Source organism: Papaver somniferum, chromosome 2, assembly GCF_003573695.1.
Source record: "Papaver somniferum cultivar HN1 chromosome 2, ASM357369v1, whole genome shotgun sequence".
NCBI lineage: Eukaryota > Viridiplantae > Streptophyta > Magnoliopsida > Ranunculales > Papaveraceae > Papaver > Papaver somniferum.
Genome location: NC_039359.1, coordinates 50,369,708 through 50,392,740, shown reverse-complemented (window position 1 = coordinate 50,392,740; position 23,033 = coordinate 50,369,708). Strand labels below are relative to the sequence as shown.

Below are 23,033 nucleotides of genomic sequence, written 5' to 3'. Positions count from 1 at the left end.
GAGACTTATGCACATATATTTCTCTTAGTTATTTTTTTTTATTACAACAAATATTATTTTCAACAAATCATTTCAATTCATTTGTTTAATCATGAATTCACAATGAAATATTGTTTCTAACAAATCATCTTAAGATTTCAAAACAAGACTTCACAATATTAATATTATATCAGCAAATCATCCTTCAATCACGAGTTCATAATACCAATAATACTTTCAATAACTCATCCAATTAGATTTCACACACGAATTCATAACACTATCAATATTTTCTATAAATACTTCAAATCGTATTTCAGTGCTTGAGTTCATAAAGCCAATAAGGTTTCCACAAATCAGTCAATAGAGATTTCAACAAACGATTCACAAATTAATATTGTCACCAACAAACCATGAGTTTACAATACCAATATAATTGTCAAATATTCATTCATCAATGATTTAATACATCTATTCACGTATTAATATACACAGAGAAAACATGAGTTCACTAATCATCCATTTGGGATTTAACACATCAATTCATAATTCATCCATTTAAGATTCAATCATGAGTTCATAAAACCAATTATGTTTCCAACAAATCATTTAATCTATATTTCAACACATCTCACAACCAAAAAATCTTGAGTTCACGGTACGAAACCTTGGTTCGTACACCCACCTATCGTTTAACGGCACGGAAAGCCTCCATCGATGGTCAGGAACGAAAGTTCCTATGGGGATCATACCCATTTGCTCTCAGGGATCATTACCCGTTTCATTAACAGTACGAAAACTTTGGTTCGTACACCACTTATCGTTTATCGTCACGACAGTCATCATCGATGGTCGGGAAACCCAATTTCCCATGGGGATCATTACCATTTAACTCTCGGGGATCATTACCCGCCGTTATCATGAAACATGTTACATATAACGGTAAAACATGAACTCATTTAATTTTATAAATCATTTTACGAACAACAAACAAGCAACCATGGCTTAACAACATGAATTTCTTTCAACCATTTAACCAAACACACTAATTGCAGACATTTTACATTATTTGTTTCAGGTGATAACATTTTCCGATCTCCCTAAATTTTTTACTGAACATTCCTGATACCATAGTGTATAACCTATCCAAATTTCACGTCAAACTAACGGCTCAATAAAAAGATAATGATTTTACAAACGCATCACAAAATCTGGGCAGATAACACCAGTTTACCATAATATTCACCATAAATTGATATTAGTCTCAAATTAAGAAAACCCAAAGTATAATGAAGATAATACATTTATCTACAACTTTGGTTAAGACTCCGAATAATTTTAGAATCATTAAGACTACCTAAGAGCATCAAAACCACTGTAAAATGAAACTGTCCAGAATTTCAGAAACTATGATCCAAATTACAAGAAACATTCACCGTTGAATTTATGCTGGAAAATTCTCAAAATTTAACAAGAGGTACCTAATCATGTTGTCTATGAAAGGAAGATGCCTGATCATCAATACAACATATATATTTATTTAAATAATTTACAGAAACCTAACTATACAAAGACATACGAAGCAACACCAAAGATAAACAACAAAAGAGAAAGGATCTAGCATTCTACCTCAATTGAGTTGATCCTCCACTGATTTTTCTAATTAATCTTCCTCCTCAAGAACCCTAGCTCCATCTCCTTCTCCTCTCTTTCTAGCCTTTTCTTCTCTAACCTCTAACTCTCTCTCTTAATTTTAATTATAATTATAAAACCTATACTAATACAATGTTAAAACTATCACTAATATACAAATTTATTATTTTGTTTATCTTTTCATTTTACCTTAATTTTATGTATTTATTAAAAGGACTCTATTTCCACCTATAATTTCCTAGTTCAAGCGACTCACCTATGATAAGGCCAAAGAACAACAATCTAAATAACAAGTTCGAGGGTATAACCCGACCCGAAACCGTAACTATAATACAGGGTAATATTTTCTTAAGAGTTTTATTTGTGGGAAATTCCTTTTACGAGTTTTACTTGTTTTTGAAGAAAACCAAAACCTAACTTGATTTGCAAGTATCTCATCCTATCAATATGACTCGAAAAATACATGTTTCGACACATGCCCATGCGCGTATACCATGCACCAATTTCCTCTTCTACTCGTATTTATTTTTGGCGAATTTTTCTTTAGAAATTAATTCCAAAAATATTTCTTAAGAGTTTTATTTGGGAAATGCCTTTTACGAGTTTTACTTGTTTTTGAAGAAAACCAAAACCTAACTTGATTTGCAAGTATCTCATCCTATCAATATGACTCGAAAAATACATGTTTCGACACATGCCCATGCGCGTATACCATGCACCAAGTTCCTCTTCTACTCGTATTTATTTTTGGCGAATTTTTCTTTAGAAATTAATTCCAAAAATATTTTCTTAAGAGTTTTATTTGTGGGAAATTCCTTTTACGAGTTTTACTTGTTTTTGAAGAAAACCAAAACCTAACTTGATTTGCAAGTATCTCATCCTATCAATATGACTCGAAAAATACATGTTTCGACACATGCCCATGCGCGTATACCATGCACCAAGTTCCTCTTCTACTCGTATTTATTTTTGGCGAATTTTTCTTTAGAAATTAATTCCAAAAATATTTTCTTAAGAGTTTTATTTGTGGGAAATTCCTTTTACGAGTTTTACTTGTTTTTGAAGAAAACCAAAACCTAACTTGATTTGCAAGTATCTCATCCTATCAATATGACTCGAAAAATACATGTTTCGACACATGCCCATGCGCGTATACCATGCACCAAGTTCCTCTTCTACTCGTATTTATTTTTGGCGAATTTTTCTTTAGAAATTAATTCCAAAAATATTTTCTTAAGAGTTTTATTTGTGGGAAATTCCTTTTACGAGTTTTACTTGTTTTTGAAGAAAACCAAAACCTAACTTGATTTGCAAGTATCTCATCCTATCAATATGACTCGAAAAATACATGTTTCGACACATGCCCATGCGCGTATACCATGCACCAAGTTCCTCTTCTACTCGTATTTTTTTTGGCGAATTTTTCTTTAGAAATTAATTCCAAAAATATTTTCTTAAGAGTTTTATTTGTGGGAAATTCCTTTTACGAGTTTTACTTGTTTTTGAAGAAAACCAAAACCTAACTTGATTTGCAAGTATCTCATCCTATCAATATGACTCGAAAAATACATGTTTCGACACATGCCCATGCGCGTATACCATGCACCAAGTTCCTCTTCTACTCGTATTTATTTTTGGCGAATTTTTCTTTAGAAATTAATTCCAAAAATATTTTCTTAAGAGTTTTATTTGTGGGAAATTCCTTTTACGAGTTTTACTTGTTTTTGAAGAAAACCAAAACCTAACTTGATTTGCAAGTATCTCATCCTATCAATATGACTCGAAAAATACATGTTTCGACACATGCCCATGCGCTATACCATGCACCAAGTTCCTCTTCTACTCGTATTTATTTTTGGCGAATTTTTCTTTAGAAATTAATTCCAAAAATATTTTCTTAAGAGTTTTATTTGTGGGAAATTCCTTTTACGAGTTTTACTTGTTTTTGAAGAAAACCAAAACCTAACTTGATTTGCAAGTATCTCATCCTATCAATATGACTCAAAAATACATGTTTCGACACATGCCCATGCGCTATACCATGCACCAAGTTCCTCTTCTACTCGTATTTATTTTTGGCGAATTTTTCTTTAGAAATTAATTCCAAAAATATTTTCTTAAGAGTTTTATTTGTGGGAAATTCCTTTTACGAGTTTTACTTGTTTTTGAAGAAAACCAAAACCTAACTTGATTTGCAAGTATCTCATCCTATCAATATGACTCAAAAAATACATGTTTCGACACATGCCCATGCGCGTATACCATGCACCAATTTCCTCTTCTACTCGTATTTATTTTTGGCGAATTTTTCATTAGAAATTAATTCCAAAAATATTTTCTTAAGAGTTTTACTTGTAGGAAATTCCTTTTACGAGTTTTACTTGTTTTTGAAGAAAACCAAAACCTAACTTGATTTGCAAGTATCTCATCCTATCAATATGACTCGAAAAATACATGTTTCGACACATGCCCATGCGCGTATACCATGCACCAAGTTCCTCTTCTACTCGTATTTATTTTTGGCGAATTTTTCTTTAGAAATTAATTCCAAAAATATTTTCTTAAGAGTTTGATTTGTGGGAAATTCCTTTTACAAGTTTTACTTGTTTTTGAAGAAAACCAAAACCTAACTTGATTTGCAAGTATCTCATCCTATCAATATGACTCAAAAAATACATGTTTCGACACATGCCCATGCGCGTATACCATGCACCAATTTCCTCTTCTACTCGTATTTATTTTTGGCGAATTTTTCTTTAGAAATTAATTCCAAAAATATTTTCTTAAGAGTTTTACTTGTAGGAAATTCCTTTTACGAGTTTTACTTGTTTTTGAAGAAAACCAAAACCTAACTTGATTTGCAAGTATCTCATCCTATCAATATGACTCGAAAAATACATGTTTCGACACATGCCCATGCGCGTATACCATGCACCAAGTTCCTCTTCTACTCGTATTTATTTTTGGCGAATTTTTCTTTAGAAATTAATTCCAAAAATATTTTCTTACGAGTTTTATTTGTGGGAAATTCCTTTTACGAGTTTTACTTGTTTTTGAAGAAAACCAAAACCTAACTTGATTTGCAAGTATCTCATCCTATCAATATGACTCGAAAAATACATGTTTCGACACATGCCCATGCGCCTATACCGTGCACCAAGTTCCTCTTCTACTCGTATTTATTTTTGGGGAATTTTTCTTTAGAAATTAATTCCTAAAATATTTTCTTAAGAGTTTTATTTGTGGGAAATTCCTTTTACGAGTTTAACTTGTTTTTGAAGAAAACCAAAACCTAACTTGATTCGCAAGTATCTCATCCTATCAATATGACTCGAAAAATACATGTTTCGACACATGCCCATGCGCGTATACCATGCACCAAGTTCCTCTTCTACTCGTATTTATTTTTGGCGAATTTTTCTTTAGAAATTAATTCCAAAAATATTTTCTTAAGAGTTTTACTTGTAGGAAATTCCTTTTACGAGTTTTACTTGTTTTTGAAGAAAACCAAAACCTAACTTGATTTGCAAGTATCTCATCCTATCAATATGACTCGAAAAATACATGTTTCGACACATGCCCATGCGCGTATACCATGCACCAAGTTCCTCTTCTACTCGTATTTATTTTTGGCGAATTTTTCTTTAGAAATTAATTCCAAAAATATTTTTTTAAGAGTTTTACTTGTAGGAAATTCCTTTTACGAGTTTTACTTGTTTTTGAAGAAAACCAAAACCTAACTTGATTTGCAAGTATCTCATCCTATCAATATGACTCGAAAAATACATGTTTCGACACATGCCCATGCGCGTATACCATGCACCAAGTTCCTCTTCTACTCGTATTTATTTTTGGCGAATTTTTCTTTAGAAATTAATTCCAAAAATATTTTCTTAAGAGTTTTACTTGTAGGAAATTCCTTTTACGAGTTTTACTTGTTTTTGAAGAAAACCAAAACCTAACTTGATTTGCAAGTATCTCATCCTATCAACATGACTCGAAAAATACATGTTTCGACACATGCCCATGCGCGTATACCATGCACCAAGTTCCTCTTCTACTCGTATTTATTTTTGGCGAATTTTTCTTTAGAAATTAATTCCAAAAATATTTTCTTAAGAGTTTTATTTGTGGGAAATTCCTTTTACGAGTTTTACTTGTTTTTGAAGAAAACCAAAACCTAATTTGATTTGCAAGTATCTCATCCTATCAATATGACTCGAAAAATACATGTTTCGACACATGCCCATGCGCGTATACCATGCACCAATTTCCTCTTCTACTCGTATTTATTTTTGGCGAATTTTTCTTTAGAAATTAATTCCAAAAATATTTTCTTAAGAGTTTTACTTGTAGGAAATTCCTTTTACGAGTTTTACTTGTTTTTGAAGAAAACCAAAACCTAACTTGATTTGCAAGTATCTCATCCTATCAATATGACTCGAAAAATACATGTTTCGACACACGCCCATGCGCGTATACCATGCACCAATTTCCTCTTCTACTCGTATTTATTTTTGGCGAGTTTTTCTTTAGAAATTAATTCCAAAAATATTTTCTTAAGAGTTTTACTTGTAGGAAATTCCTTTTACGAGTTTTACTTGTTTTTGAAGAAAACCAAAACCTAACTTGATTTGCAAGTATCTCATCCTATCAATATGACTCGAAAAATACATGTTTCGACACATGCCCATGTGCGTATACCATGCACCAATTTCCTCTTCTACTCGTATTTATTTTTGGCGAATTTTTCTTTAGAAATTAATTCCAAAAATATTTTCTTAAGAGTTTTACTTGTAGGAAATTCCTTTTACGAGTTTTACTTGTTTTTGAAGAAAACCAAAACCTAACTTGATTTGCAAGTATCTCATCCTATCAATATGACTCGAAAAATACATGTTTCGACACATGCCCATGAGCGTATACCATGCACCAATTTCCTCTTCTACTCGTATTTATTTTTGGCGAATTTTTCTTTAGAAATTAATTCCAAAAATATTTTCTTAAGAGTTTTACTTGTAGGAAATTCCTTTTACGAGTTTTACTTGTTTTTGAAGAAAACCAAAACCTAACTTGATTTGCAAGTATCTCATCCTATCAATATGACTCGAAAAATACATGTTTCGACACATGCCCATGCGCGTATACCATGCACCAATTTCCTCTTCTACTCGTATTTATTTTTGGGGAATTTTTCTTTAGAAATTAATTCCAAAAATATTTTCTTAAGAGTTTTATTTGTGGGAAATTCCTTTTACGAGTTTAACTTGTTTTTGAAGAAAACCAAAACCTAACTTGATTCGCAAGTATCTCATCCTATCAATATGACTCAAAAAATACATTTTTCGACACATGCCCATGCGCCTATACCGTGCACCAAGTTCCTCTTCTACTCGTATTTATTTTTGGCGAACTTTTCTTTAGAAATTAATTCCAAAAATATTTTCTTAAGAGTTTTATTTGTGGGAAATTCCTTTTACGAATTTTACTTGTTTTTGAAGAAAACCAAAACCTAACTTGATTTGCAAGTATCTCATCCTATCAATATGACTCGAAAAATACATGTTTCGACACATGCCCATGCGCGTATACCATGCACCAAGTTCCTCTTCTACTCGTATTTATTTTTGGCGATTTTTTCCTTAGAAATTAATTCCAAAAATATTTTCTTAAGAGTTTTATTTGTGGGAAATTTCTTTTACGAGTTTTACTTGTTTTTGAAGAAAACCAAAACCTAACTTGATTTGCAAGTATCTCATCCTATCAATATGACTCGAAAAATACATGTTTCGACACATGTCCATGCGCGTATACCATGCACCAACTTCCTCTTCAACTCGTATTTATTTTTGGCGAATTTTTCTTTAGAAATTAATTCCAAAAATATTTTCTTAAGAGTTTTATTTGTGGGAAATTCCTTTTACGAGTATTACTTGTTTTTTAAGAAAACCAAAATCTAACTTGATTTGCAAGTATCTCATCCTATCAATATGACTCGAAAAATACATGTTTCGACACATGCCCATGCGCGTATACCAGGCACCAAGTTCCTCTTCTACTCGTATTTATTTTTGGCGAATTTTTCTTTAGAAATTAATTCCAAAAATATTTTTTTAAGAGTTTTATTTGTGGGAAATTCCTTTTACGAGTTTTACTTGTTTTTGAAGAAAACCAAAACCTAACTTGATTTGCAAGTATCCCATCCTATCAATATGACTCGAAAAATACATGTTTCGACACATGCCCATGCGCGTATACCATGCACCAAGTTCCTCTTCTACTCGTATTTATTTTTGGCTAATTTTTCCTTAGAAATTAATTCCAAAAATATTTTCTTAAGAGTTTTATTTGTGGGAAATTACTTTTACGAGTTTTACTTGTTTTTTAAGAAAACCAAAACCTAACTTGATTTGCAAGTATCTCATCCTATCAATATGACTCGAAAAATACATGTTTCGACACATTCCCATGCGCGTATACCATGCACCAAGTTCCTCTTCTACTCGTATGTATTTTTGGCGAATTTTTCCTTAGAAATTAATTTCAAAAGTATTTTCTTAAGAGTTTTATTTGTGGGAAATTTCTTTTACGAGTTTTACTTGTTTTTGAAGAAAACCAAAACCTAACTTGATTTGCAAGTATCTCATCCTATCAATATGACTCGAAAAATACATGTTTCGACACATGCCTATGCGCGTATACCGTGCACCAAGTTCCTCTTCTACTCGTATTTATTTTTGGCGATTTTTTCTTTAGAAATTAATTCCAAAAATATTTTCTTAAGAGTTTTATTTGTGGGAAATTCCTTTTACGAGTTTTACTTGTTTTCTAAGAAAACCAAAACCTAACTTGATTTGCAAGTATCTCATCCTATCAATATAAATCGAAAAATACATGTTTCGACACATGCCCATGCGCGTATACCATGCACCAAGTTCCTCTTCTACTCGTATTTATTTTTGGCTAATTTTCCTTTAGAAATTAATTCAAAAAAATATTTTCTTTAGAGTTTTATTTGTGGGAAATTCCTTTTACGAGTTTTACTTGTTTTTGAAGAAAACCAAAACCTAACTTGATTTGCAAGTATCTCATCCTAACAATATGACTCGAAAAATACATGTTTCGACACATGCCCATGCGCGTATACCATGCACCAAGTTCCTCTTCTACTCGTATTTATTTTTGGCGAATTTTTCTTTAGAAATTAATTCCAAAAATATTTTCTTAAGAGTTTTATTTGTGGGAAATTTTTTACGAGTTTTACTTGTTTTTGAAGAAAACCAAAACCTAACTTGATTTGCAAGTATCTCATCCTATCAATATGACTCGAAAAATACATGTTTCGACACATGCCCATGCGCGTATACCATGCACCAAGTTCCTCTTCTACTCGTATTTATTTTTGGCGAATTTTTCTTTAGAAATTAATTCCAAAAATATTTTCTTAAGAGTTTTATTTGTGGGAAATTCCTTTTACGAGTTTTACTTTTTTTGAAGAAAACCAAAACCTAACTTGATTTGCAAGTATCTCATCCTATCAATATGACTCGAAAAATACATGTTTCGACACATGCCCATGCGCGTATACCATGCACCAAGTTCCTCTTCTACTCGTATTTATTTTTGGCGAATTTTTCTTTAGAAATTAATTCCAAAAATATTTTCTTAAGAGTTTTATTTGTGGGAAATTCCTTTTACGAGTTTTACTTGTTTTTGAAGAAAACCAAAACCTAACTTGATTTGCAAGTATCTCATCCTATCAATATGACTCGAAAAATACATGTTTCGACACATGCCCATGCGCGTATACCATGCACCAAGTTCCTCTTCTACTCGTATTTATTTTTGGCGAATTTTTCTTTAGAAATTAATTCCAAAAATATTTTCTTAAGAGTTTTATTTGTGGGAAATTCCTTTTACGAGTTTTACTTGTTTTTGAAGAAAACCAAAACCTAACTTGATTTGCAAGTATCTCATCCTATCAATATGACTCGAAAAATACATGTTTCGACACATGCCCATGCGCGTATACCATGCACCAAGTTCCTCTTCTACTCGTATTTATTTTTGGCGAATTTTTCTTTAGAAATTAATTCCAAAAATATTTTCTTAAGAGTTTTATTTGTGGGAAATTCCTTTTACGAGTTTTACTTGTTTTTGAAGAAAACCAAAACCTAACTTGATTTGCAAGTATCTCATCCTATCAATATGACTCGAAAAATACATGTTTCGACACATGCCCATGCGCGTATACCATGCACCAAGTTCCTCTTCTACTCGTATTTATTTTTGGCGAATTTTTCTTTAGAAATTAATTCCAAAAATATTTTCTTAAGAGTTTTATTTGTGGGAAATTTCTTTTACGAGTTTTACTTGTTTTTGAAGAAAACCAAAACCTAACTTGATTTGCAAGTATCTCATCCTATCAATATGACTCGAAATTCTGTTTTCAAAACACACAAGCAGCGACTATCTCTAGGTTTACTTTTCTTCTTATTATTATTTTTTGTGCGGCGTTTTACTTCCATCCCTGTTGTTGAGTTCAAGAGTGGGTAACTTGCGTTGTGCTAACTCAAGACTCAAGTGATATCGGGCAGTCTTATCCTGGACACATCTTCGCACGTTGGGGTTTAGCATTACTTCAGAGTATACCCGCGAACTAATGTGTTAAGGACAGCTTGTTGAACCTGTGATTCTGCCCTCATCAATTGTTCGTGGTAGAGTTGTTTGATACGGTTCTTTATATTTATTGTTTGATACATCTGACGTTTTTTCTATTGTTGCAAGACTCCAACAGTAATGTCACTAACTACTGCATTACCTTGAGAAATAATGTTTTCTTTAACTGTTCATTTGTTGCATACGGATTATTTAATTTTTGCATTAGTATAAACTAAAAAGATTAGTTCATTATGTTTATGTTAGTTTTCTCCGACCGATAGCATTCAAATAGCGTAAGCTATATTGACAGATGCGTGATTTTCTTGTCGAGGTGAATCAAGTCACTGCAATATTTTGGATAAGACACTCGTCTTAGTAAAAAGCTATCTTCCTACCTACAACTTACCTAGTTGTTGAGGGTCTAACTCCTTATAGCGTTTAGGTGTACAACATTGTTGCCTGTAGATGCTGAACGAAGGTTCAGCTTTTCCTTGGGCGTTCCATGTCGATTACGATTACGCTCATGTACAGTAGACTTCCGCTAACAACAACAATAATAATTTTAATCTTATATATATATATATTTAATAGTAAAAATAATTATTATTTTTATACCCAATAAAAATTGAACAAAACTATTTCCCAAAGATACATCAATTCTAGTCATTTAGTATAAGTGAAACCCAACAGTTTCATCGTTTTTTTTGATCAGCTTTAAATTTATATTTTACCAAACGTTCAACTGCCTTTATAGAAAGCACAATAATACCAAACTAAGCCTTAAGGTGAGTTTGCTATTGCCGTGAGTTTTACAAAAACGCTTTTTTGTAGTGCTGTACTGTAAAAAAATAAAACAATTCGACGTTTGATAAACTATAATATGTAAAGTGTTGTAGAAGCAATAAATTGTATATTCAGCTTGGAAAAATTGTTATGTTGAAGTGCTTATAATGCGAATAATGAGGAAAATAAACATGGTTTAAAAGTTATTTTTAAATAACACATATCTATTAATAATAAAAAATACCTTTTATTTGAAATATATTTAGTTTAATCATAATAACCACGTTAAAATAGAGAACCAACTAATTAAAATTTAGTGGGTCCATAAATTTTTTTCTTACTGCTTTGAAAAGCTATTTTTGGATAGCTTTTAAAATTTATTTGGGGTAAAATAAAAATGCTTTTGGAAAAATTTTACCATCCAGTAACTTTATTACAAGTGGGTTACAAAGTATATTTTGTAAGGAAAAAAACAATCTCAAACGTGGCTTTAGCCTCGCTCTGCCGGCTACCAAGACCATCTACGTTTTAGCCTCGTTGTGTCAACTACCAAGAATCTAGCATCCAACAATCTTTTTCACTGCTAGCTTGATGCATGAGTTATTTTACACAACCACCTCTCATCAGACTAACACTTTTGATACAACCGGTACAAAGTAAACCTCCAACACCATGGTATTAGCTACTTCAATGCACACTATATGGTGCCTATGTCAACAATTCCAACTAATTGGGACAACCACGTCCACCGAGAAGCAACCAAGCTGCGGATGGTCTGGCATCTCATGCTGCAGATGAAATTCAAAATTTGTGTCCTTGTGTCTTGGCGGATTTTCTTCGTAACGTTATTGTAAATGAACTGACCAGATCCCCCACTACTCGTGTAATCATCTCTCCTGCTTTACATAATAATCAATAAAAGGGTTACAGTTACACTGACCTTTTAAATTACACTGCCCTTTCAAAAATAAAAAAAAATAGAATGAAAAATAACATACAATGTACAGATAGCCAAATCCGTAATGAATGGTATAGCAGTAAGATGTATCAAACTACAATTTCAATTTGATTTTTTCAGACCACTTGAAGATATCAGAGTGAACTTGATCACCGCCTAATTCTTCTCCTGTAGCTCCTGCAGCTACCCTTATAACATCTTCAATGAGTGCAAAGTTTCCCATTATGTCAACGTGTGCACCACTCTGTGTTCCTCGACCTTCTAGGAGGTTAGAGGGAGGAGCATGATCATATTCTCTATTGTAAGTTTTAATTCCAGAAGGATTGAACCGAGTTTTCCCACGCCAACCTTTTGCACACATGTAACCAGCACTTAGAACAGGAACAGTTTCATCTCCATCAGCTGTATAGACACCGCCTTTAAGACAGCTCCCTTCTTCCTCTTTGCCACTCTCAGCTGAGGTATCTATCTGAAATGGGATGTAGCACTCACTGGTTGGAGTCAACTTGTATACGTATGATCTCTCAGTAGGTATTCCAACACCATACATAGAAAATATCTCCATGTCAGGTGCATTCGGCAATCTGCAAGTGAAAAAAACATTAGATGAAGCAGCAAAATGTAATGATCATTGAAAGGATCATCCAAATTCATACTAGACCAACGACAAAGATACCATGTAAATCCTTACTTCGTTTCCAAGGGGTTTGACCAATATTTGTAGTGATCATACAAAGGATCATCCAGATTCTCAGCTATACCATGTGAGAAATGAGCATCTCCACGTTTCATCATCTTTGGAGCAACAAAATGGAGCAGGTCTATAATTGATCCGGCAGTATAGACCTTGTAATCTGCAACAGCTTTGATACCAGCAAAGCCCATATCATGGTACTCCGTCCATACATCATCACAAGTCGAATTCGCAAGGTTGTGACCTTTAAAAGCGTCCTGTAAAATAGAAGCAGTTACGTCAGCGATTTATAACTATGGAGGATTTTTAGAAGTTGTTAATGATAACTTGATACTGAACAACATTCAACAAGTTCGTTGTTAAGCTTCAACTCTGGCACTATCAGCTTCCTGCCATTATTAAGAGATCTTAAGCCTAAAATACCATTTACAACAAGTTTATGGAAGCAATCAACCTAAGACTTAGTTACTGCATGACAGAAAAGGGCTTTGCCGACCCTTTAAACAGCTTAATAATATTTGTCAATAGGGGTCATCTGGATGTCTGCAACTAACTTACTTTCAAGGAGGTGATAGCTACAGGAAGGCATCATGCAGACATACCAACTTCAAAACTTCCTAATGGTCAACATCAAAGAGAACTAAAAACATTTACAGACTGGTATTTGTTTTCTGCAGATCCCGTAGGATCTTGGCAGAACTCAGCTTTGAGCCCTTTGGCCTTTTCATGGTTCCACAGCCATCAGCCACATTTCAAGGGGTATAAAATTTAATTCCATAACTAAAATGGAAGAATAAACAGTTATTGACCTGTTACGCTTGTTCAACCTTTTACAACTGAAAGATATAATAAGATATGAAAAGAGAAAGCTTACCCTAAAATCTATACGTTCGATCGCAGATGGAGGAGCGTCTGCTACATCTTTCCCAAATGATACCATCCGCCCGTAATGTGCCTTTTTCGTCGTACATCCTTCGGCGACTGTCCCATTTTGATCTACAACCTGAGAACTGTTGCTCTTTCGTTTTTTCAGATTGCAAACATTGCCCTCTTCAGGCGACCAGTCAAGACCACCCCATATAGTGTCTCCACCCTTTGGTATCATTGACATCGTTGAATCCCATGTGCGGGTCATACGCATTACATGTTGCAGAGTTTGAAGACGAAACAAGTCCTTATCCAAGACACCTGGTGCAATGGCCCTACATGAAGGAAATCTAATCAGTCAACGGTAAATAGCAAAACCGAAAGCATGAGGGTGAATATCACAAATAAAACCTAATACCGTAAGTTTCCTTTAATACAGGTTATATAATCTCAAATAGTACCTCGCAACGGCAACATCTTTTGCTTCAGAGGAGAAAAGTCCTGAAACTGCCTTTGGAACCCCTAAAAATGGTCCACCTATGTTCATCACTGCCTTTATATGCTTCGCACACCAATCCGATCCACCACCACCACCCATGGGAGCTGGTGCCTCAACCCATTTCATGAAGTGCAAGAAGTACAGAACACCCATTGAGTGTGGAATGACGACAACCTTTTTACCACCATTTGTCGCCACCATGACTTCTATATTACTTTTAATTCGGCTAAGGGTTTGATCCCGCACCTAATAAATTCAATATTTGAAATTGATTATTGCTGCAAGAAAGTCACAGATGCAAAACACAAGTGGTTGGAAAAGTTACACTAAGATATGCCCTTTAGTTACTGATAGACCAGGAGACGGGTAAGAATGATTGAAACAAATAAATGAATTTAGTGTTCATCAAAGTTTCATCTGATTCAATGACCATAATTGAGTGGGTACATATAGCCCAAAGATGTGGAACACATTCATATATTTGGATCAACTTTTCAAGGAACTCATTTTAAGAATTTCTCAGTGTATGATTCAACACAAAATGAGGCTTTGATTTATGCTCATCGGGATTCAGGATTGAGGCAGGCAATCTGAAAATAGCAGAAATAGAATGAACAAAAAAGGAAGAAATGTGCGAACAAGTGATTACCTCAGTATTCTGAAATGATATTCTCCAGTCATATGCAGCCATATACATGGTTTTCTCTTCATACCCAATGCGTGCCAAATTGGCAATCAGGACTGCCCATACAAAATATCCAGGTGCAAAATAATCTGCTGCAACAAGTCCAGTGACCGGCCTAACTCGTATACCATCAGGATCCAGACCAGTCTCATTGTTCAGTGACATATGTTCGACCCAACATAAAGGTCTGCAGAACATCCAACCAAACAGGTTTCAGTGATATCTTTCAGCATATATTTCAACAGACATGAGAAAGGCAAACTTCAATTCCGACATTCATATTATGGTACAAAAATTTATTGATAACAGACCACATTCTTAGCAAGAAAAATGCAGCTATGCTACATCTAATATGTTTGCTTTCATAATAAGCTTTACTGATCTAATAAGCAATAAAGGCAAGGTACCATTGATTACCAGCAAGGTGCTCACAAGTCTTCTTATCAGTATTAGAAAGTGCATGTAAATATGTAATTAGGTCATCGATTTGGTTGTTTGCGGTTGATATGACATTTATCCTATATCAACTTAGCATCTACTGTTCCAAAATCTGCCTCGTGACCACTAGATATAGCTTCCTTCAAAGTCACTTTTCCGACTATAAAATTGAGATATTTAGAGATATCATTTCCTAAAAATAAATCCGAAAATTGAAATCCCAAGTTCAACAACCTCATACAATTCTTTACCAACTACAAGAATAAGGTATAACAATCTCCTCCTACTGACAACTTAGGGAAATGATGATGGGATGCATAATTGCATCTCACGAGGAACAAAATCCAGTCCAACATTGAAGCCTCCAACTAACTAATACTCCGATCATGACAGTAACCAAATAAGAACAGTTCCACACAAGTCAATTCTGGAAAGGCCAAATCCTTTATACAAAGGTAGAATTTACACAACTGTTTGATCCATAGATCCATTATAACTACTTACAAATGTCTCTCCCAAAATCATAACAACTTCACATGTAAATCAACTTCGGTCTCCATGATAAGAGGTACACAGGCTTACTAAACCTGGGAATGAAACTCCCAACAACAGGAATACCCAATACACTCCAACAGCCATTCTAAGTTGCTGACATCTATGACAATTCACTTGGTTACCTTCTACCGTTAACAGAACAAATCATTTACTAGCTTTTATACACATCAGACATTACCTAAAATTCCAGAGTAACCAGATTAGAGTTTTACTACCAACAATATGTCATCATTCAGGTTTTCTCTAAAGTACACAAATTTCTTTAAAAAGTAATTTTAAGGTACTGTTTTTTTCTTTGCACAGTAATCAAAAGACAGAATGAAATTTAGCTAATTTCTCTACGAAACGTATTTCTTCTAATAGCATATAGAAAAAATTCCTTATCTAAATGACATCACAGATGCTTCATATACACACCAAAAACCAAATCTCACCAGTCAACACTACTTTCCACAAATGGGGTTTTCTAAAACAAAAAAACTTCCTGATGAAGTAATTCGCAAGGTATGCTACTTATCAACACGCAATGTCGAATTCCTAATCAAATTTCTCTTCAATTAAATCACTAAAAAAACATCAAAATTTCCAATTAAAATTCCAACAGAATTAGAAAAGATAATACCTTTTGTAGACTTCACCAAATGTACCACCCCAAAGTCTTTTCCTAAACAATCCATCAGCACAACTCTTGCCTTCCCATAGCTCAAGACCACCAGTAACAATCCCAGGTACAAATACAACCGGATGTTTAGCAATTAACCCTTCTTTATGTAATTTAAGACCAGGTGGATCAGGTAATGGACCAGTTATTGCTTCCGTTACATATTGCGGAAATGATGCCGGCATAGCATTATATGAAAATAATAACAACCACCATATTGAACAAACACATCCTATAAACCAACAGCAATTATCAACACAAGAGAATCTCCCCCCTCTCTTCTTAGTCGATTCCTCTGTTGACGGTGATTTATTTTTCTTCTTATTGTCGTTATCATCTTCAATTTCATTCTCATGAGTCTTTTCCGGTGGTGGTGGTTCTGGTCCTTTTCTCCTTCTCAACATTGACATATGAAATCCAAATACAATAAATAAATACAATCAAAGGGGCTGTGAAAAGATTGGAAATTTGATGATTTGGGGTGTTCTTATACTTGTTACAGAGTTGATCTGGGTGTTGTGGCGGTGGTGATGGTGGTGCTGGAGATTTTTCAGGCAATGGGGATTGTTTCCAGGATGAATGAGATTTTGCTGGCTTTTTGAGGTTGGAAAAAATGTGGGTCCCACATTTTTCGCAAGAGTCCTACGTGGCGAAAATCTAGATGGGGTTGATCGGACGGTTCGTAGAGAGTGTTGGAAAAGGGAGATATTTACAAGTGGAGTTTGTCATGGGGGAAAATGAACAACAACCAACTCAACTCCATTATTCATCTGCCAGTATTCAACTCCAAAACTACGAGACCAGTGCCGGTAGATGAATAATGGAGCTGTTGTTCCGGTGGAAAGTGTTCGAGCCGGTGTCTGACAGAGTAGTCATGTACATTTCGGTGTTGATATCCATGTTTGGAGTATAGCAAGCAGGGGCGGATCTTTGTAGTGAAAAAAAACTTCTATTTTATAGTGCAATTATTTTTGGTTACAAAAAATCAAATCTAAACACTAGGCTTCAGCCATCCCAAGTCAACCCGATTTGTTTTCAAGCCATCCCAAATCAAATCGATTTGTTTTCAAGCCACCCAACATTCATTTTCTGCTTCCGCCACTGATAGCAAGATATTTCGGTGTATATATTCATGTTGTGGCTTGGAGGGATTTCACTTTGTTTACTTATTTTGGGACATTTTATAAAGTACCCCTGTTTAAAAATGTGAACAACTAAAATACCACCGTTTTTATAAAAAATTTCAAGTACCCTTTTTTGTCCGTTTTTTTTTTCATGTAACAGTTTCCATCCAGTTAAATACTAGGTGGCAGTTATCTCACCTATTGAAAGTCTTATTCACCCCTGAACACATCTCCTTGGTAGGGGGTAAATGATTCAACGTTCCTGAAACCGGGTGTAACAATCATGAACCAGGCTCAACGAACCTCAAAGTACAATCCCGAACCGGGCTTGACTAACCTGAAAAATGTTGTAGAAGATCGGTTCTCCACCAACCAAAAACCTCAAGACACTTGGAAATGATGTAAGGAATTTGAAAATGATGACACGATCCTGAACCGAGTTCGACGAACCGGAAAAATGATGTATAAGGTCAACGTGCCAACAAGTAAAGGGTAAATAAGTAAACTTTAAAAAGTAAACTAGTGTTCACTAACTAGGATGGAAAACTAAAATGTTGGCACATTTTAGAAAATTTGTAAATATCTGAGGTATTAAAAATGAGGTCAAAAAAAAGGGTGTGCTTTATAAAGTTTCCCTTTTTTCTGGGAAGCAGTTTGATTATTGAACTCAAACAAATCGAAAATGATTTACTCAGCAAAGAATTTGCACCACATTTTCACCGTGTGAGAGGATGGGTGGGATCCACTTCAACTCCACCCCTATCCCAATGCACCAAACGTTGCCCTGGATCCGTGCGATCTTGATGGGTCTAGCAAGATTGTAAACAAATAACAAATTTGCTGGAATATTGAAGTCTATCTAGAAAAAAAATGATTAAAGAAAGAGAATAGTCTTTCGGGAAACTGAAAAATAATAAATCAAAGACATGAAGTTGCTAAAGGTGAAAGCAGGGACAATGTGACCTCACCATTGTCAATAATGGGATGCTTTTTCTTTAGTCAAATATCAATTTGAAGGAAACAAATCAGTAAACAACAATCTCTTGTTTTCCACAAAGAATGAGGATGCACGTTGGGTATGGCATTTCCTGAATGAGGAGCATACATCTAATTTAAGTACATACATTACAATATGGTTGTAGTTGACGGTTGGAGAAGAGACTACGTATTAAATACGTACATGTGAAATATTAGCTCATACACGACTTCAGCAGCTTATCCCTATTATTTAAACTACTCGATGTCTTCCCCCATGTCACAAAGCCCATACACTTTCAAAGGGTTCCAAAGGCATTGAAGAAACACCTCACCTCACCCTGTGGCATGTTTACGTACATTTTAAAGGCCCTTTATCCCTTGCATTGGAGATGCTCTCACCGGTCCATAGGCGACTGAAATTGGAGTCCATGCGGAAACTACAAGTCACTTGAGATGAGCTTACTGTTAATATTCCAAATGCGTGAAGTTACATGCATTTTGGATTAGTCAACTACCATTTTTTAACACACACATATATACTTCGTCGAGATTGCAAGGGAGCTCTGAAACTATTTATACATCCATTTGTTTCTGCTTGGTTATGGAAAATTTATCAACAACTTTGTTCTCCATAAATCTTTTGTTTATGTATTTTCTTTCTTGTACAAGAGAAGTTTGAGATATTGAAGAAAACTTAAAGAACGCAAAAGCATTGCAACTTTCTGAGCAGCAATATTGATGGCAGCACCAACAAGAAATATTTAACCTAGCAGAGAAATCTGAAAATATTTCCGTGGGAGTTGTATCTAAAAATACAGAGTCAGCATTGGGTACAAATTCAGTCGAAAAAAACTTTTTGGTGCACACCAGAGTTACTTCTGAGGAATTTGTTGAATTATATTGATGGGGGAGTAATTGCAAGTACTGGTGTGAGTGGAACCCGTAGTATGCAAAGAGAGTGGTGCATGTATTGCTGGTACGGGAAATCAAGAGCCTTGAACTTGACTAATCTCCAGTATGGTATTTTGTCGTCTGCATCCATGGTTGGACTTGTCATAGCCTGACTAATATTTGCATTCTTAGCAAACACCTGTATCATGTATGTGTAAATGAAGTGAAAAGTAGCCAAGTGTTGACTCGAGTCTTACTGTACATGTTCTTTGTCCAAACTGTTCTTACAACATATATCTTGTCTATAAGAATATCATGTAATAAATTCTTATCAGAGTTAGACAAAATCATTCGCAATCCTCATGGTATCTTTAGGCTCGGCCTAAAATCTAAAATTTACATCTCCTACACATAAATTTCTTAATGATCTTTTAAACAGATCATTGAATTATTATTTCTTTTTAAATCAAATTTTTGACATAATTTTTACTGATTTAGGTCCGTTTTCAAATACTCACCGGATTGGGGCATACTCAGGTTAATTATGGTATACCAAACAAGATAAAATAGGATCATTAGGAAGTCAATTGAAATCCCCTTAGCCACGTATTTTGAAAATGGCTAAATTATCCTTAAGTAATTAGCACTAATTCAAACTTATGAATCTTATCAGAAAAGAAATTTAAACCTAACAAAGATAATGACAAAAAATTTGTTATTCATCTTACAACCTTCACGACTAAAAATAAATATGAAAACTTATCATGCTGGACCAAGAAATACCATGACGACGTATAACTACAATTCAATAATTTCAAATTTTCAGACCTAAGATGCCATTCAACCAACGAAACAAAATACTAGTTAGAGTTTGAAAGAATTAATTGAGGATTTTTTTTTCATTTGAAAACGATGAAATACATAGAAAGAGAAAAGAATTGATCATTAGATTGATGTTAAAGGAGAAGGAAAAGAATAAGGTTTGGATTTAAAACCAAAAAGGGAGTAGTTTAATCTTAGGTCTAGTCCCTAACCGTCCTGATTGGCGACATTAATTGCTAAGCTAGGTCACCCAATAAAGATTCAAAGCAAGTAAACGCTTTGGTTATTATTAGGGGAAGAGTAATTGAATAACTTTTATACACATTAGGCACCCCTTACCCTGCTATTATGGTTGGGAACAAAATTCATATACACCAATTATTCTGGTATACCCCAATCTCGCGAATTTTCAAATTCAAGGTTCATCTTTATTTTATTTTTTTGATATTTATCAATATCTTTTCTCTGATCCGTCCAGGTCCATGTTGGTTTACTCTAGAAGACAAGGTATGGCTAATGATTGATATACTTGTACTGCTCAATATGGTAATGATCTTAATCTATCTTTGCTATTTTCTAGCATATTATATTTTATTCCAACAAAGTTATGTTCTATAAATTTCCTACAATGACGAGATCAGTTACATTCAACCGTTGTTTCTATTGATTTGTATGGTTATGTTACTGGGGAAGAACAAACCAGTGAAATAATGGTTAGTGGTGCCAAGCTTAAACCCAAAAGGGGTCTATTGGAGATAGCTAGGTTATTTTGTTACAAGTTGTATGAAGGAAACTTTTACTCCTCTGTTTCTGGTGATATATAGTCTTTCAACTGATAGGAAAATATGGTCCTTTCTTGAGTAAGTTTCAAGAATCAGTTTATGGTAAGAAAGAATACGTCAAGAAATAATCTTCACAATTCAACGAAAGGTAATATTACTGGTCATATTTATCTTCATAACATCAAAACACTAGCTAGTTTTTTAGCTGCAATAGGTGAGAGAGCCGGTGAATCTGATTTTTTATAACGCATGTTTAGAATGGGTCATAGTAAGAGTATGATACTTTTTTTATCTCTATACAAAATAGAGAGGTCCAATTTACTTTTACAAAAATTAACTTAGGGTATTGAATCATGAACAATGACTCATTGATCAACAACAAGATTCTAGTATGGTTTTTCATGCACAACATCACTCAACTTTGGGTAGTAGGAATGTAACTTTCGGTAACAATTTTGTTGTAAAGGGCTAGGAAAGCTCTAGAATTCAGGCAAATAGCATAAGAGACTTCTCTCAAATGGAATGTCATAATTACAGAAGGAAGGATCATCATGTCAGTAGGTGTCATTTTATATATAATCCTCCCACATTCAGTTTTGCTTCTACGAATGGTGCAATAAATGTTTGTCACTAATATGATTTTACTTCTTTCAGTGAAGATATACCTTTTTCAGGTTCTTTTACATATGATGTTCCACAATAACTTGCTGATTTTGGTGCAATTTCACATATGACTAGAGGTGTGAGAGTTCTGCAGAATACCTTTTTCCTTTAGAGGCAAAGAAAAGGTGCAAGTTGGCAACTCATAACTTCAAGTGGAAGTTTTACAATTCATAAAACAAGTATTAGGTCCAATGCTTTTTTTAGTTACTTTAATGTTGAATAGATGTTATGAGAACTTATATACTCCCTCCGTCCGAGTTTGGTTAATAAAATAACTTTTTTGAAACAAAAGTGTACCAAAAAAAATTCATAGTTTTTCCCTAAAGTTTCTTGATTATCAATAAGAAACCAAAAACTAGTATGTGAAAACTAGTGTATTTGGTTGGAACAACCGTGCTACCACTGCATCTTTGGTCAGAATCAAATTTTATTGTCATCGGTAACAAGCTTGGGGGATTGGCGGAAATCGATAAGGCAACTTGTTTATGCAATCCAGGCATATGTTGTCTCTCAATCACGGGAGATCTACAGAAAATCCCAGTTGCAGTAGACATAGAAATCGACGGAACCAAATTTCTTTTGGCCGTCCGGTGTGTATCGGAATATACTCAGGAAAAGGCACCGTCGCAAAAAGAATACCGTTATCTTATCATTGAGTTGAATAAATTCAAAATTCAAAATTTAAATTCTAATTCTAATGTGTCAGTAGAAAAGCGACAAACCACTCAGTCAGCCTTGACTAAGTCGACTCAGGGGGTAGTGCAAAATCAAAACAACATTTCTGGAGCTGACTCAAGGGGGGTAAATAACAGAATTCATTTTTTGTTTGAAAAATTCAGACAACAGAAGGAGAAAAACAGGCAGTTAACAGAGACAGTTATAACACCAGAAATAGTGCCGGAAACTATTCACAATTAGAAGACTCCTTGAACGAGAGTCCTTTGGGGTTAGAGGAAATCATGGAAGGTAATCAGGATAGACAAATGATCATTCAAAATACTGCCAAAATTTTTCCGTTAGATGTTTCAAATGTCAAAGTTGTAGTTGATCTAAATAAACTCAGTTCAGACACAGATGCAAATGTGGAAGAAATTTTCAACACCGTCGAACTCATGATGGAAGTCAGCAGCAACTTGAGGGTAGATAAAATGGGTAAACACCAATCTGTTCAACGTATATTCTCTGAAATCATTCAAAGGCATGAAAGAAATTGGGCTCATGCTGCAGCTAAAGAAAATGAAAGGGTATTAGTGGAATATAATAATTTCATTGAATGCCAGGGGTCTAAATGTTGTAGATAAGATGGATAATCTTAAGGAATTAATTCAAAAATTCAAGCC

General features: G+C 34.2%; 1 protein-coding gene across 2 annotated transcripts; it reads right to left on the bottom strand.

Moving 5' to 3' along the window:
- Positions 1 to 11,477: 11,477 nt before the first annotated feature.
- Positions 11,478 to 16,993, bottom strand: LOC113347605 (phospholipid:diacylglycerol acyltransferase 1-like). 2 transcript variants are annotated; one of them, XR_003359132.1, is made up of 7 exons: positions 16,395 to 16,993; positions 14,744 to 14,966; positions 14,057 to 14,340; positions 13,603 to 13,930; positions 12,726 to 12,985; positions 12,075 to 12,618; positions 11,478 to 11,972 (listed from the first exon to the last, which is right to left on the bottom strand). XR_003359132.1 is itself a non-coding variant. In XM_026591268.1 (6 exons), the coding sequence occupies exons 1-6, from the start codon at positions 16,841 to 16,843 to the stop codon at positions 12,129 to 12,131; spliced, it is 2,034 nt and encodes a 677-aa protein (XP_026447053.1). In that variant the 5' UTR covers positions 16,844 to 16,993; the 3' UTR covers positions 11,478 to 12,128. The 2 variants fall into 2 exon arrangements, 1 of the variants encoding a protein (XP_026447053.1); XM_026591268.1 differs by having other exon boundaries at positions 11,478 to 12,618.
- Positions 16,994 to 23,033: the final 6,040 nt, after the last annotated feature.